Source organism: Agelaius tricolor, unplaced genomic scaffold (genome assembly GCF_023055355.1).
Source record: "Agelaius tricolor isolate 1412-34295 unplaced genomic scaffold, bAgeTri1.0.p SCAF_4, whole genome shotgun sequence".
Classification (NCBI taxonomy): domain Eukaryota; kingdom Metazoa; phylum Chordata; class Aves; order Passeriformes; family Icteridae; genus Agelaius; species Agelaius tricolor.
This window is the reverse complement of record NW_027269264.1, coordinates 24747254-24763378: the sequence shown is the minus strand read 5'-3', so window position 1 is coordinate 24763378 and position 16125 is coordinate 24747254. Positions and strand designations below refer to the sequence as shown.

General features: G+C 36.3%; 1 protein-coding gene across 1 annotated transcript in view; it reads right to left on the bottom strand.

The window, feature by feature from the left end:
* Positions 1–373: 373 nt before the first annotated feature.
* The window catches only part of MLLT3 (MLLT3 super elongation complex subunit), a 118512-nt gene continuing 102760 nt past the window's right edge, over positions 374–16125 (bottom strand). Inside the window, exons 9-12 of the mRNA XM_071424929.1 lie at positions 15759–15858; positions 12882–12953; positions 10949–11020; positions 374–3941 (exon numbers count right to left, since the gene is read on the bottom strand). Of these exons, the coding sequence (XP_071281030.1) occupies positions 3810–3941; positions 10949–11020; positions 12882–12953; positions 15759–15858 (376 nt within the window). The 3' untranslated portion in view covers positions 374–3809. The remainder of the gene's footprint in view (positions 3942–10948; positions 11021–12881; positions 12954–15758; positions 15859–16125) is intronic.

The window sequence follows — 16125 nt, the reverse complement described above, 5'->3', positions numbered from 1 at the left end:
AATTTTCATCGTGATGCCTAATTTCTGTAAACCACAGGCCAATGAGCAAACGCAAAACAGACTCTGTAGACTGAAAAAGGAGTTTACTAAATGATAGTTTGTCATCAAACTGCAAGTGGTAAAAGATGAGATATGGTGTATCCGAACAAATCAAAAATCCTACCATCAGTGCAGTGTCTGGAGTAAGATAATGCATACAACAAAACCTAATGAATGAGGCAATTTTCACTTCAGGCAATTCTACAGTTTCCCCATCAATTTTGCAAACTAAGTGACAGGTCTTGGAACAAATGGGTCATTCAAGAGACCCCAAAACACTGGTACAGCTCCTAGGAAAGGAAGATTATACCCAGTAAGGACCAAGGACTCAAACTAGATTGTGAAAGTACTTTATTTCACTGTGAGAATGGGAAAGAAGAACAATGGGCCAGGCAAAACCCAAGAACTTGTAATTTCCTTCCCAGAGACTAAAAGAAATTTTAATAGAAATATACTGGGCTCTCCAAATGCACTGTACTGTGTGCATTTTGTTTCTGAAATTGAGAGCATAGACTTTTCTAAAAACACCAAACCAATGAAGAGAGAGAGAAATGATCAACCATTTCTTACAGTCCAAAGGCTGAAGACTGAGCACAGATTTAGTTTTACCTTGGAAGACTCTCTTCACTTTACTGTATGAGAGGAGGAAAGGAGGCCCCTTCCTCCTTTCTAGCTCTTTTTCTTTAGCAAGGACTAAGATGGCCTTCAAATTTAGATGATACTGGAAGTTTTATAAAGCCTCTCAGCTGATCACAATTTGTAAAAAAAATTAAATAATTTTTTTTTTAAGTTGTCTACCGAATTGGACATCCACTTTCTGAGGAGGAAAGTTTCTAGTGAGAAAACTGTCTTTGCTACTGGATACAACTACTGCTCTAGTAACAGTGACTCATGCTGAGAATTACTCTAGATATTGGAACTTACTGCTAAACTCTGTCTGGTCCAAATTCTCTTATATAACTGTTTTAAACAGCTTTATGCTAAGTAAGACTTCAAAACATTTGTTGCCAAAACACTTTAACCCATCCCAAAGATCAATGCTCATAGACATTAAAGACTTGGAAGGGTGTCTTCTTGTTTTTCCTTTAAGAGAAACATGAATGTCTGAAATTAGGTGAACATAGTTTTATTTTGTTTCCATATACAAAATTAGATGAAAATAGCTAACTTTAAAATTTAGATCAAAACTTAGTCACTCTAATTCTATCAGAGTTTTGTGAACAAGTCAACGCACACCTTGACACCAACAGTCTATTTTCTCTCTCTCATTGAATTAGAAAATTTAAGAGTTTAAGGATCATCCACAGTTTGCATGAAATTCAGCACTGATTTGATACTGTAATTGATGTTATCTCTCTTTTATGCCTATTATCTAGTTTTTCCTTTCCTCCACCCCTGTTCTCAGTGTACAATAAAGCTTATCTGGTATTTTAAGGGTAAAATGATTCATTTCACCATTTCTAAAAAAACAGTGCAATAGTTGTACTAGAAGTATCCCCTTCTGAAACTCAATGAGTCTTTACCACAAGACTTAGAAAAGTCCAAGTGGACAAATTTCCATATACATCTGGTATACCTAGAAGACAGGAAAGTTGAACACACATTTGTAGACCAAAGGTTTTTAAAGTTGCTTTTAGATTACCAAACATTTTTATATAAAACAATCAATAAAAATTGAAGTTTATCCCCTTTACATGCACCCCTTTTCCCTTCCCCATCGTCACCTGCCTTTTGTCAATAGTAAAGTTAACATTACACTCCCAGTCCTCCATCCCCTCCCCAATTGCACATTAAGACATGGACTTAAAAGAACAACAAAACGCTTCAAGTATGCTTCATGCCAATCATCAATAAGAGTCATAACATTACTGAAAAAGTACACTTATTCTTCAGAAGCCTAAGGAGGACTTCCTGCGGAGTATGATCAAACAACATTTTAAATAAGAAAAAAAGCCCCCCAACCCAATATGTATCGTGCCCTTTCAAAAAGAGTAAAGTGTAAAATTTTCTTTGGACTTAAAGAAACAGTATTAAGATTTACCATCTGAATAAGAAATAACCCCAATAGTTTTTCAGTGCTGCACAAACTGTGCACATTAAACAGTAAGTCATAAAGATAGTACTGTTTAGCTCTACACATAGAGACTACATGTGGCATAATAAGCATACACATGACATACTGGCCAGTCTAGCAACAAGATACATTTATCAGTCTGGTAAACCTGAATAAACCTTTGCATCCAGAAGTAATTTTAAAATTATTATTTTCTCTTGTCCTTTAAGAGTTTGAATTTTTCATATAAAGGCAATGATTTCATCAAGAAACCATCAGCAATATGAGAGCATGAAGCATTGATGTGAAACTGAGTATACATCCTCTCATTTGATCAGGCATAAACAAGGATCCTGATTTCAAGAAATAATGGATGGTATGAAAGAATACTCATTTTTATAGACAAGAAATTCTTCTGGAAACACAATAAGGTTACCAACAGATACCAAAATCTGCAAAGTTTAAAAAGCATATGTGCATGTATGTGTGTATGTATACACATATACACAGGTGTGGTACACGTGTATATATAAACACACATACAGATGATATCATACATGTATTTTATTTCATGTATTCATTTAAGTGTATAACAACATTTTTTCTTCTTTTCAAACAAAAGGTTTTAATTTAGCAGTTGTAAAAAAACCAACTAAATCAGAAAAAAATCCCCAAAACAAACTAAGCAGATCATTTACTATATGAACGACCAAAAATGTTATGCAAAAAGTTTTATGGTAGAAGTGAGTCACACACAGCAGAAGAGTGTTGAAACTCAAAGTAATAAATAGCCCCAAATTAAGAATTTTCTACAACATGTTCTTTAAAGACAGGACCAGTACTTTTTCTTTTATCATGAGCTCCTGCAGAACACCTTCACTCTAATATATATTTAATTTTGCAACATTTAAATGGACACAAAAATGTAGACTGAAAGAGTTGCCAGATTCAGGACAGTATACATAGCATTTTTTGTTAAAAGTCTTATTGATTTATTCACTGAGGCTAGACAGCAAGTCACATGAACCTATTTGGTGCACTTTTTAACCAGTCAATATCAGTAAGTGGATAGAATCAAGGACTTGCAGTCCACCCTACTGTGGTAGACAGGAAATGAAATACAGGACCACTGCTTGGTCGCCACATTTGTATCTTGTTTCCCAGAACTGCAGAGGTGGAATCAAGACTGTAGTGTTTTAATTGACTAAAGAAAGATAGCAAGAAGTGGCATTTCAATGTGAATAAGGTTACTAGGCTTGTGAAAGTACTGCATCAAAATAGCACACAAGGGACCCCACTACTTGCAATATCTGGTAGTGTCACTCAGTGACTCATTGACTTTAAGATACATGTATGCAATAATAAATAGATCAGTTATGTAGTAAGGCAGTGTGTTGAACATGCATTCATCTTGTGGACTTGAACACCACAGAGAGAGATACATGATATCATACACATTCATTAAGAACAAGTATTTTTGTTTGTTTTTCTGTGTTTGTTTTTCAAGGCTACCCAGGCAAACTCTTCCAGAGCATTTTCTTCTTGAGAAGAGTGGTCCTCTGAGTCTGGTCACTTTTGCTCTCCCTTATCAAGAGACTGGCTTTAAGGAAAAAAAAAAAGCTGAAGAGGTTTTTGGTTTTTTCCCCTCCATTTTGGTCGCATCATTCTGCATACATCATTTAAAGAACAGTTTTTGACACAGCCATATGCTGAATCCTCAGGAGGTTCCAGATGTTTCCAGATAACTCTGTAGTTTACGGACTGTGGTTTTGTCCAGTGAACAAAGATCAAAGTCAAAGGTTGTATTTGTGATATGAAAGTGTCCAGTTTCTTCTATAAGATTTACTATCTGAAAGAAAAGAAAAGATGCAATTGGAAATTCCAGCAGTTTTACGCGCCTGCTGTTAGTATAAACAAGTACCATATGAAAGGCCTAACATGAGCCAAATTGCCCCAATACTTGCAGATTTAACCATTACCCTTATCATTCACTTCCTTTCTGACATGCATTATTGTTCAGATTATAGTATCTTGGTTTATTTTTAAGATCATCATCAACCATAATGTCAGCATACCTGTCTGCTGTTGCTGCAAACATTAGCATTGACAATATATTTTTCAAATGTTCAAAGAAAATCTGCTTATTTTCTAATTCAGTTTAAAAAATAAGGGAGGAAGGGGCAACATTATACCCTTAAGCTCAAACAAATAATTAAAAATTCCAGGTAGATATCTGGAATATTTATTATGTGCATAGCTGCTAAGCAGGTTACATTAGGAAATAAATTACATAAACCTTTCTGCAAATGAGGAAAAGAAATAAATCCTTAGAGAGTCCAGTCCCTATAATTAAAAAAAAAAACAAACCAAAAAAACCCCAAGAGATCTTACATGAGCTGTTAGTTCACATAGTAGTAGTCACTTTTTGGGTAACACAGTTAAATCTTTTTTTTTTTTTGCCAAACAAACCATGGACGGACTCCCAGCAAGGTCATAACATCACTTAGGTTGTGGGGTCTTCATCCTTAGAGATATTTCAGTCATTTGACATAGTCCCAGGCAATTGGCTCTACATGTCCTTGTGACCTCCAGAGATTCCTTCCAAACTTAACCATCCTACATTTCCATGAAATCAACAGTAGACAGCTAACTTGTGCATTTCTGCAGTTGTAACATTTTTAGTCATTAAACTGTAGTCTTTATTTTTGAAGAGTGGTCATACTCAACACAATTACTATAAAAATAACTTCAGATATTTCAAGTTCGTGATGCATACCTACCTCAAAAAAAACCACATTGAGCATCTTGAAAAGCCAAAGCATTATTTGTCAGAGAGGGCTAACAAAGTGCCAACACATGGCTGCTATAAATCTCTTATGTGTGGTTTCATTCCAAGAGACAGACATGCCAAGGGCACACAGAAAAGCACTCCACCCTGCAGTGGCCTCTGGGTAGCTCATGGACTCAAATAACAACACTGCTCTTCTCAGTCCTTCCAACCACCCCTCGTGCAGCATTCAGGCTACACTGCAAATCCTGTCTGCAACCTCCAATTTGAAACCCATTTAGTTCTGGGGCTTCCACATACACCTCCACTGAAACACTACTGCGAGATGCTCCTTGATTGTTTTGAGCTTTATTACTCTGACTGCAATTCCTTTTCCACAGCTGGAGGAGATAGAGATGTATGCACACATGGGTTACAGAATGTACCTTAAAAAGACAAATCTGTTAGCAATAACCAACTTCACAAAGAACAATTAATTTAAACTAAATATTTTGTAGATTTCCACCCTCCATGTCATTACATAAACAGATATTTTTTCTTCTCAGACCACAGAATTAAAGACTATGTAAACGATAAATGAAATATGAAATGTGTATTGTCAGGCATGGAATGACACAAGCAAAAACAGATAAAATAGAATGGATACAAGATAAAATAATAAAAGGGGAATGCTTGTTACAATAAAAATCTCCCTTTTCAATTACCCTTTATTTTCAAAGATGGGAAAATATAAAAATAAAATCTGCTTAATTTGGTTTACAGCTGCCCATAATTCTGAAAGCACCTGGAAAAAAATCTCGCTTTTATTAGCACACCTCTTGTACCTCTTGCTTTCAACTTCTTTTCCATATAGGAATTTTTAATCTGAAATTACTAACTTCATTTGTCCACTTGTTGATTCACAGATTCTTGCAACACTTTTCCATCCCCTACTGTTGTTCTGCAATTGACACGAGGAAAAAAATAATGCAGCGTGAAAAAACTGATTGATACCGGAAGCAAACTTTGATACGTATTATTGTTCTCATTTTTGCCACTCTCTTGATCCTCGTCTAAGAGAGAAGCAAAGGTAAGTAGTCAATCCAGCCTCCTTTTGTAAAGTCTGGAATCTAATCTTGGGCTTGCTATCTGAATATCCACTGATATCCACTGAGGCAAATACATGGCTGCACAAGAAGTTTACAGAAGCAGTGGCCAAGAAAATACAGCTACATTGAACAACTCTGTCTATCGCTTCCTTGTGTTACTGTGGAAGAATACTACCCCTAATAAACCCCACTGCAATATACTTGATTTTAGAAACAAAGATTATGTGAAAGTGTTAACACATGTATTTTTAAACAGTGCTGCATATTTTAAGAAATGGATAAGGACTTCTATTGATCAAGTTCTGCTTTTGGCTTTTAAGCTCTAGGTCAAGGGAAACATAAACATTTTAAATATCCAGCCCCCAAGAGATACAGTCGCTATGTCCGGGCACCTGGCAAATGACTGAAATGAACCCCAAAGGCTTTAATGGATGTACAAAAATGTATCAAGATAAACCCAGACAGCCCAATGAAAAACACCTGCCTGTGTGCCAGTCAATGAGGAATTCATGACTTACAGTATTAGCATATGCATCCCTGTGCTATTCAGAAATTCTTCAAAAGAATAAAAGGTTGAGATTAGCTGCTAGGAAATCTGACAGTTGTAACATTAAAAACACAGCATTAAAATGTTTTATTCCAAAAGCTCAGGCTGCAAAGAACAAAAATATCCCATTTGTCCTGCTGTATAAGCTTTGCTTTTCTGCAGTAAATTACGTCTCTGTTTACATAATGTCTCTCCAGCTCAGTTTCATCATTATCCATCATAGTGTAACTATTTATCAGCCTTTAAACAAGCAAATGAGTGTGTTTGTATAAGGAAGCCAATGTGCAACTAATGACAGTCATTTTTCAATTTATGGAGGGTTTTAGGCCATGTGATAGTTTCCAGACCTCCAAGCTGCCCCTGGCAGAAAATTCTAAGAAGATAGTTGCCATCTGAAGTTAAGCACCTTCAGAACATGAGCAACCTAGTTTTCAGCCATGCTACAAACTCCAATTTCTTCCTTAAGCCTGTGCTGCCTAATGCACTGGCTTTTGGATTTTTAACCAGCTGAAGATATGACTTCTGATGTCACAAAACAAGACAAAAAGTTACCAGAAATGTTGCTGCCTTTCATGGGGTCGTGCTAACATTTTCTTCACTGAAAATGCAGAGTTACAAACACTGCTTTAGCCAGCCAAATTCATTTGAATGTATTGGATATTCTGCATTAATATCTGATTTCAGAAAAAAAAAAAAGAAAAAGAAAGAGAGAAAGAGAGAAAGAGAGAAAGAGAGAAAAAAGAGAAAAAAGAGAAAAAAGAGAAAAAAAGAGAAAATAGAGAAAAAAGAGAAAAAAAGAGAAAAAAAGAGAAAAAAAGAGAAAAAAGAGAAAAAAAGAGAAAAAAGAGAAAAAAGAGAAAAAAGAGAAAAAAGAGAAAAAAGAGAAAAAAGAGGAAAAAGAGGAAAAAGAGGAAAAAGAGGAAAAAGAGGAAAAAGAGGAAAAAGAGAAAAAGAGAAAAAGAGAAAAAGAGAAAAAGAGAAAAAGAGAAAAAGAGAAAGGCCTCATCACTGTGAATTCAAACCTCTTTCCTTACAGTGAAAGATGTGGTAGAGGAATTTCTTTGTAAACATGATTTCTGACCAACATCTGTCTTGCCACAGTCCAATATTCCTATAAAAACTGCTCACAGGACTGATTTCTTGGTCAAATGTTCTTCACATATCTTTTCCCTCTCAGGCAATTCTTGTATGTTTGTAAGCAGCACCTAACATCAGAATTCATTATGTATCTGGGCACTTGCAGTGTAGTATCACGTCTCTCCTGTTTTCTCTCTTTCTCAGCTTCCTTTAACAAAGTGTCTCAAAGAGAATGCCTCTATTGGGAAAGAGCCACATTCACAAAGATACATTTTTCTCATTTCTCAATTTGGCTGCATTCCTATTTGCTGTCATGCCTATGGACTTGGTAACAACTGAGATTGGAAAAAAAATTTAAAAAGAAAATCCTTTTCATGTCCCTCAGTGTAAGTTTAAAAAGCCCATGCTTTTACACTGTATCAATGCCTTCACTGTTCTTTTGCAAGTCTTTGAAAGTCTCTGTGCAAGAGACTTACCTGCCCTAACATAAACTAACAAGATGACAGCCGCCATTCAGCCGCCAACACGACTCCATCACCATTCCACCTCAACACCAACACCTCTAAAACTCTTGCAGCTGTCTAGAGTTTTCTGTTGCATATTTATGCATTTGATCCCTCTTCTCATGCAGTAACCACAATCCCATTACGCAGTTTTACACCTTGATGTTCTCACCTTTGTACTTCTGTACTTCCTACAATCTCTATGTATTTCTTAGTATAGAAGTTTCATATTAATTCCTAGAGACTTTCTCAGCTCTGTATCTTTTGAATTTCTGTGCACACTGGAAGTATTTTACATTAACTACATAGCTGCAAAGCAGTAAGGACATTTAAGATGGGATGGAAGATTATTTTTAATGTAGAGAAGCACTGATTCTCTGCAAGTTATCCATTCAGTGTTGGGAAGATATTTCTATAAATGGATAAAATCATATGAATTAATGAGTTGCAGAATGTTAAAGGATTAAAGGCTTTAAAACTAAGCTGTGTTTTGTTTTACAGCACCATAGACCATCCACTAGTGCAGACAGCCTAACAGGTAAGTAATTTGGCTCTTCCACTGACTCCGGGTAGACTTCTGTAGCCAGCATCATGGTGTTCCCAGAAGAGCTGAATCCCTGTCCCAGCCTGCACAGCCTAGCCATAAATCCAGCTTTCACTGGGGCTGTACCAACAGCCTGCAAACGCTCTGAAACACGGGAAACAATCTGCAAGAACAATTTCCCCCAGGAAGGCAACACCAGTTCTACATCAACCAAACTTTCATAATGTAAATAATAATGTATAAGTAATCATGGATTACAGCATTAAATGCCTCACTCCTAATGCAAGTTGTGAGGCAAAGTTCATGAATAAATGCTTTCTCTGGTTTGACAAATTGTCTCAAGAGGGGAAAAAAAAAGTTTAGTTTAAAACGCACAAGAGTATACTGCTCTTTTTCATTTACTCAGACTAGGATACTCTAAATTTTCAGCTCAGTTATGTTTCTCTTCGCATGACTTTTTCCTTGTATTAGTAAGCTCCCACAAAGCTTACTATAACAGTACTCTAATATTAGAATGAACACAATTTAGGGGACAAACCCATTATTTTTCGAATAAAGACAAATATTTCATCACCAAATAAATGCTGCCAGTGAGAAAGACAATGAGGTGTTTGACTTGAAGCACTTTACTTACTTGGAAAGTATTTCTTAGGATGGCCTAATAATTCCAATAGGAAAGTATTTTGCTAGTCCCAGCCCCTTCTCAGATCAGGCTCAGTTGTGGAGTCAGATCTGGCTACTCCAGGCTTATCCTGTCAGGATTTCAAAAGCTCTAGACCATCATCATGGGAAAAAAAAGAGAAGGTTTCCTGCTTGTTTGTGTATTTGCTCTGTACAAAATGTTTTGAAGTTGATTTTCTTTTCCAAAATTCCACAATAAGCCACGTAAGCCCTATGGTCTGAAGGCTGTCCAAACAGCCCCAGTGAAAGCTGAGTTCGTGTCCTGACTGTCCAGGCTGGGACAGTGGCTCAGTTCTGCACTGGTAACAGCAGTACTGGCCACTGATGTGAATCAGAAGCAATACCATTTGGAAGCTATGCGTTGGGTAACTGGGGAAATGAGCGCTCAGGAAGCAAAGACAAGGTGGGATTTTTTACAATACAGTGTCATTTCCAGATTCAGTTTTAATGTGAAGTCTTTGAGAATCAATGAAAAATGTGAAGTGGATAGGGTGTTGCAATTCCTGTATCTTAGCCTCCTTCAAAATTATTTCTCTATGTAGATAAAAATTTGGCTCTGCTACCATTCTGAAAGCATGCTTTGGTTCCCTTTGTAGAAAAACGAAACTTGGGAGGCAACAATACTTTAAATATGAAGGGTAACCAATATGCATCACTGTGTGTTATAAGATGAAATCTGACAAAGCTACCAAAATTCATCTTTAATTAAGAATGTCCTTAACCAAGATTTTCCTTTTCAATGACCTCTCAATAGTTTTCTCATCTTTACTCACAATATGGAGCCTGAACTAACAAAGCAGTTAATGCTGGAGCTTCCAAAATATTGTTAACATGCTTAGTAGAAAAATTTAACAAGTGGTTGCAATCTTTTAGAAGTGGCAAAAATTTTCCTCTTTACAACATCTCTAAAACATAATAAAACCATCTGTGCTAAAATTGCATCTACTTTGTTGACCATGCTTACTGTTTAATCTTCACAATTTTCAATCCAATCCAGTACCTGACAATACCACCGAAAGCCAAGAATACTTTCTTTGCTCTTACCATTGCATAACCTTTCAATAAATTTGCAGCCTTTTTGGTTTGGACACTTTCATATTTTACGCATTCTAAGACTTCAGAAGATTCAAGGAATATATTACGTTTTTCTTCAAAGTGGGCTTTCCATTGATTTTATATTTTCTGCTTCCCATGGGAAAAAACCCACTTCAATTGCTTCTGAGTCAAGGCTGGTCAATTTAAGGAAAGAAGCAACAAGATTTTTATCAAGTGACAGTACACAGCTATGTCCATTCTCCCATCCTGCTTCCATAATTATTGATACAGCATGTTAAGAAACATAACAACAAACTGGCAAAAAATATATCTCAGGCTTTTTTTTTTTTTAAATTTGTCATTTAGAGAGACAACACAGTTACACACTTAATATTAAATACCCAAAACTGCAGTGTAAGAGGTAAAGGACTTCTATGGACTATACAGGTTTGAAGGCTACAAAAATTGATAGCAGAGTTTTTAACCAATAACCTAAAAGTGATTACAGAGTTTTAAATGAAGCAAAATAGAAATAGATGTGACTTAAGAATTTCAATGAGTGCACTGTGATAGTGCATGATAATGCTTCTCACCTGCTGCAGTACATGTCTCTCTCTCAATGTCATTAATCTTCTGTGGAGCTCTACTAGTTCATCAAGATATGCCTAGAAAAAAATTCCCCCCCATAAACAACTTGTTAATTAAGTCATAGCAATGTATTCATAAACTTCAGATGTCTTCAAAACCAGTATAGAAATCTCATTTTAAATCTTGGAATCAATATCTTGAGCTGGAAGAGACCCAGAGGGATCACTGAGTCCAGCTCTTGGCTCTGCACAGGACAGCGCCAAGGGTCACAGCATGTGCCTGAGAGCATTGTCCTTTCTCTGAGCTTCTTGAACTCTGTCAGGCTGGTGCTGTGACCATTTTGCTGGGGAGCCCATTCTGGGGACTGGCCACCCTCTGGGTGAAGAACCTTTTTCTAATATCCAGCCTCTCCTGACTCAGCTTCAGGCTATTGCCTTGGGTCATGTCACTGGTCACCATGGAGAAGAGATCAGTGTTGCCCCTCCTCTTCCTCTCAGGAGGTCTTCCCTCAGACAATGAGTTCTCCCCCTGCAGTCTCCTATTCTCCAGGCTGGACAGACCAAGTGACCTCAGAGGCTCCTTCCCCTCTAGGCCTTTCCCTATGTTTGCAGACCCCCTTTGAATGCTCTCTAATAGCTTTAAATCCTTCTTACACTACGGCACACAGGACTTGAGATAAGACCAAACTCTTCTTTGAAGTGTATTTTTTATTAATAGTCTGGCATTCTCTAGCTTAATACAACAGAAATATAATTTTTTGTGTTTTTTTAAGATACTTCACACTGACAGAAATCTTCATAGGTGGTCATTATTTGCTGATAATCTCTGTATCTCAACTGTGCCAGAAAGCATCATAAGACTGGGGATGCCAAAACAGCATCTTTAGAAAACATATTCCATCTTTCTACATAAGAACCAAACCCAAAGACTCAAAATCAAATCAATCATTTTCTCTAGAGGTACGTAATTATTTCTTTTGTGTCAACGGGGAAAGAAAGACTAAGCAAGATAAATCCAAAGGTAAGTTCTAGCGCTTCTTCCCTGGGATGTTAAACATGTCTCACCTCTCCACCTTATTATCAACTTTCTCCTTCAGAAATGGCTACTGAGCCATTAAAAACTTTTTTTTTTTTTTTTTGCTTGTAAGCAGAATGAGATATGGCACTCAACCTAAGCGACCAAAATGCAAACCAAAATATCAGAGCACTAAAAATCTAGGTATTGCAGATAAAAATCTAGACACTAAAAATCTTGATGCTGCAACTTCCATCTTTTGCCTCAAATTATCATCACAAAATTGACACTAATACCAGTAAAATACAAGCGTTCAGAGAAACTTGTCCATAGTGGGCAATTGTGATATGTTCGCTCACGGAAGGATTGAGAGCTCTTGCTCACAACCATTAGACAGATGTAAATCAAACTATCTCAGTGTTAAACTGTTACAGTTGCTTCATGTCATTTTAGTTAACATGCTAAATCACACTGCCACTTCCTAATGCACAGCCTTCAGAAAGGATTCTGGAAAATAGATTTTCTTTTTTCCCCTGATTCATTTGCAGGCTAGGAATACATCTGTGAATTTTCATCTACATCTCATTCCTCTGTGAAGCACAGCACAAACTTATGGTGGACAGTAGATAAAATAAATAGATGGAAGAGTCCCAACTGGTGAAATTTGCCAAATCACCTGATTGAAAAGAAGGAAAAAAATTCAAAATATGAGAGAAGATACAAGAATTATAGAAAGAAAACAGAAAAAGATCTGCATCTAAAGGAATTCAAAGCAAACATGTATTAAGATTTTCATTCTGTAACAAAGGTTGGTATTTGGTAAGCACATATTCTGGAGTAGTTTATTGCTACAGTAATATAGTATTTATTGCTATAGTAGTATCATATTCTGTAGGACTTTATTGCTCCCTCATTGTTATTTACCTTATCACAATCCCCATTCTTCATTTGTTTATCTGTTTTGTTTTGCTTTATTGGACTTTTCACTTCTAAAATCTGGAAAATAAAGAAAATTCTGTAAAAATTAAATGCATCACCAGATATAACTCTATGTGGAAAAATTCTGCTGTTAATAAAAAACAAACTCAAAACTGAGCTTTTCATTCTTTAATCCATAGAACTTACTCATACTTTTCAGAAAAAACAGTAACTTACAGCAGAAAAAGCCAACATACTGGAATGAGGTGATAATGATATTATTAATCCTTAAAAGTAGGAATTTTACATCACTTAAAGCCTTCTCAACACTTTTTTCCCCCTATCTTTGACATGCTGGGAGGATAAGAGGTGATTTGGCAGACACAAAATGATGCTGAGGGTGTCTCCAGTGCCTTTGAAATGAAACATTATCACTGTACTTTTCCTCTTCCTTTTTTCCCCCCTCAATACTATCTCTTTTCTTTGACAGCAGTGGTTTTCAAACAGTCCTTGACTGTTTGACTGTATGAGTTATAACTGAAAAATGAAGTCATGGGCAGTAATTACTTTTGCACTTATATGGTACCCTTCCTTAAATGCCTCTCACACCCATTTATTATCACTCATACAAGCCAAGATTGCTTCATCTGATACTGAAATAGATTCAAGAAGAGTACATCAACAAGCAGCAGGACACCATGCTTGACTTGAAACTTTTAGAACTAAAGGCAGAAATATTTGGGGGAAAATGAACTGTTGATTGTTCTTTCCATTTTTTCAACAGACAATGCTTTTTTAAAGTTAAAAGAAATATCAGCATATCATTCCTAACCTAGAATATAGCCAGTTCTTCTGAAAAACATCAAAGAAAACTAAGTAATCACAGATAATGGGAGATTATGTTTCACATTTCGTTTTAAGTGAGACTAACATCACCAGCATGATTAACCCCAAAAACCATACCCAACAGCCACAACACAGGATAAAACTCAGTAATTAAAACAAGGAAATAAAGTGTGTAAGAACAAGTCCTCTACAAGCCTTACTGACGTTTTCCCCCAAGTACTCTCTCGTTTCTCCTTCCCTTGGTACAAATGATTAAATTGCATGTCTTCCCCAGGCTGGCCAGCATCTTAAAAACACAGCTGGCAGACAGCTATTTTCCTACCTAGAGAAAGTGACTGTAGATCTGAGTTAACCTTACTTGATTTAATTAGCCAAGAGTGATGAATGTTCAGATTCAAAACATACATTTTTGAAGAATAATTCTAGTAATTCTGTTCAACACCCTCTAGGGTTTTTTCTTGAAAAAACCCCCACCCAACCCTACAAAAAACCAGGACTTCAATCATGGATTCAGTACCTTTTAGACACATTTATAATTTTCACAGGAAGAAAATTCTTGGTTTCAAATAGAACTTTGTCAAGAACACAGTGTATTTAAAAAAGCAGTTTCTTTGCAATGGTCTTGATATGCAGTTTAAATTTAACATCTTAAGCACTTTATAGATGAGATACAGCACTAATCATGTCTGAGGAAGCTAATACAAATACAAACTCTGTCTTAGCTCTTCAGTTCTATAAAGGAACTTGGTTAACACAAACCTGATTTCATCAGTAAAAGATCATCCTGGCAAGCAGCACTAAGGTACCAAGAAGAGATTTCAAATGTAGCTACAGTCCACACAATTTGAATTCTCACAATGCTTCCCAAAATTTCCAATTTGCAGCCTGATTATAAAATTTAGCTCACTTAAAGAAATGGAAGAGGGTATGTGAAGCTTTGTTTTTTTTTTTTAGTAGACACACAGCTATTGTTTGGAGTTTCTAAATGTGGAGATAGACCTTCTACTACATCACCAACAGGCAAAGGAACACAAAAGATGTGACTGAGTGGGCTGCTGATATTGAGACTTACAATTACTTAACAATTGCATTGGCTCTTTAGAAATCAGTCTTCGTTAAACAACAGCCAACAAGACAGATTTTTTATTTTTCTTGTGCTTATGTGGTCAGTAAATGCAACATTCTTCACCCCTACAGACAGCTTTTTGACTTCAAGTCTATCTCTTAAAAAAAACTTGTAACTTTTATATAGACAACTTAGAAGAGCCTACAGTGGTAGAAAATATGAATATTTTCTGAACATGAAATTACTGTCTCTCTGTGCACAAAGTACTTCCTAGTTTGTGGGTTTTTTCCCCCACAATGTATTTGAACTTAGCTAATATTTGGAGTTTGTACTATAGCTTATGCTGGAAATCTTAATAGAAAAATAAAGGCAAATAAATAATATCTGCCAGATAATTGAAGCAATTATAGAAAACAGATATATAAAAGACCCACCTATTAAGCTCACCCTCTAAACCACAAACTTGTGTGCATATAGACACCATTTTAAATATATCACAAGTGTAAGTAGCCAGTATGTGTCCTAACAGCTTTACATATGATGCAATTGATGCTGGGAATGAATCATGTCTCCTTAAAATAACTGAAAAATGGTGTATTTTATTTTGTAAATAATGTGAGTTTTTATACTTAATTTTATACTTACTGTGGGAGAGGTACTTACTATCCAAAAGCTAATTCTCATTTGTCCCTGGAGTATTTTGCAACTCTAGGTAATTTACTTTATTTTCTTTGAAAAACCAAACTACCCTATGTTGCTACCTGAGAAATAACGTTAGCTCTTAAAAATCTAGAACAAGTACTCTGATGCAAAGTAAAAACTATTGTGTCTTCTACTGCAGTAAAAAAAAAAATACTGTATCTTTCTAGATGAACACTGGTGGGAAAAAGGAGAAGAGATGCATCAATAAACTCTTGAGACTGATGCTAACTCTGTCTGCTGCTTATACAAATCTGAACTGCATTTTTTACCTGGCTGTTGCTGGTTTTCAGTACCGATGGTGCTGGATCATGACGCAGCGGTGAGGAAGCTGAGCTGCTATCACTGTCGCTGCCATCACTCAGACTAACCCTGCAGAAAAAAGAGCCACAGTATTACATCTGCAGACAAAGGGCTGTCAAATGGGGTGAGCCAACCTTGGACTTTGAGGTAGGGACTTACAATGACCAATCCCTTGCTAAGCAGGCTATTGTTCATCAAGGTCACATGGAAGAGAGGCATCTGAGCAGGGCTGCACTCTGGAAAAAACTCTTTGTAGCACAAAGAAGGAGGCTGCCTGTCTGCACTTGGCTGAGTTAACAGCAGCTAAGTTTACAGAAATGGTTAAACACCTACAAA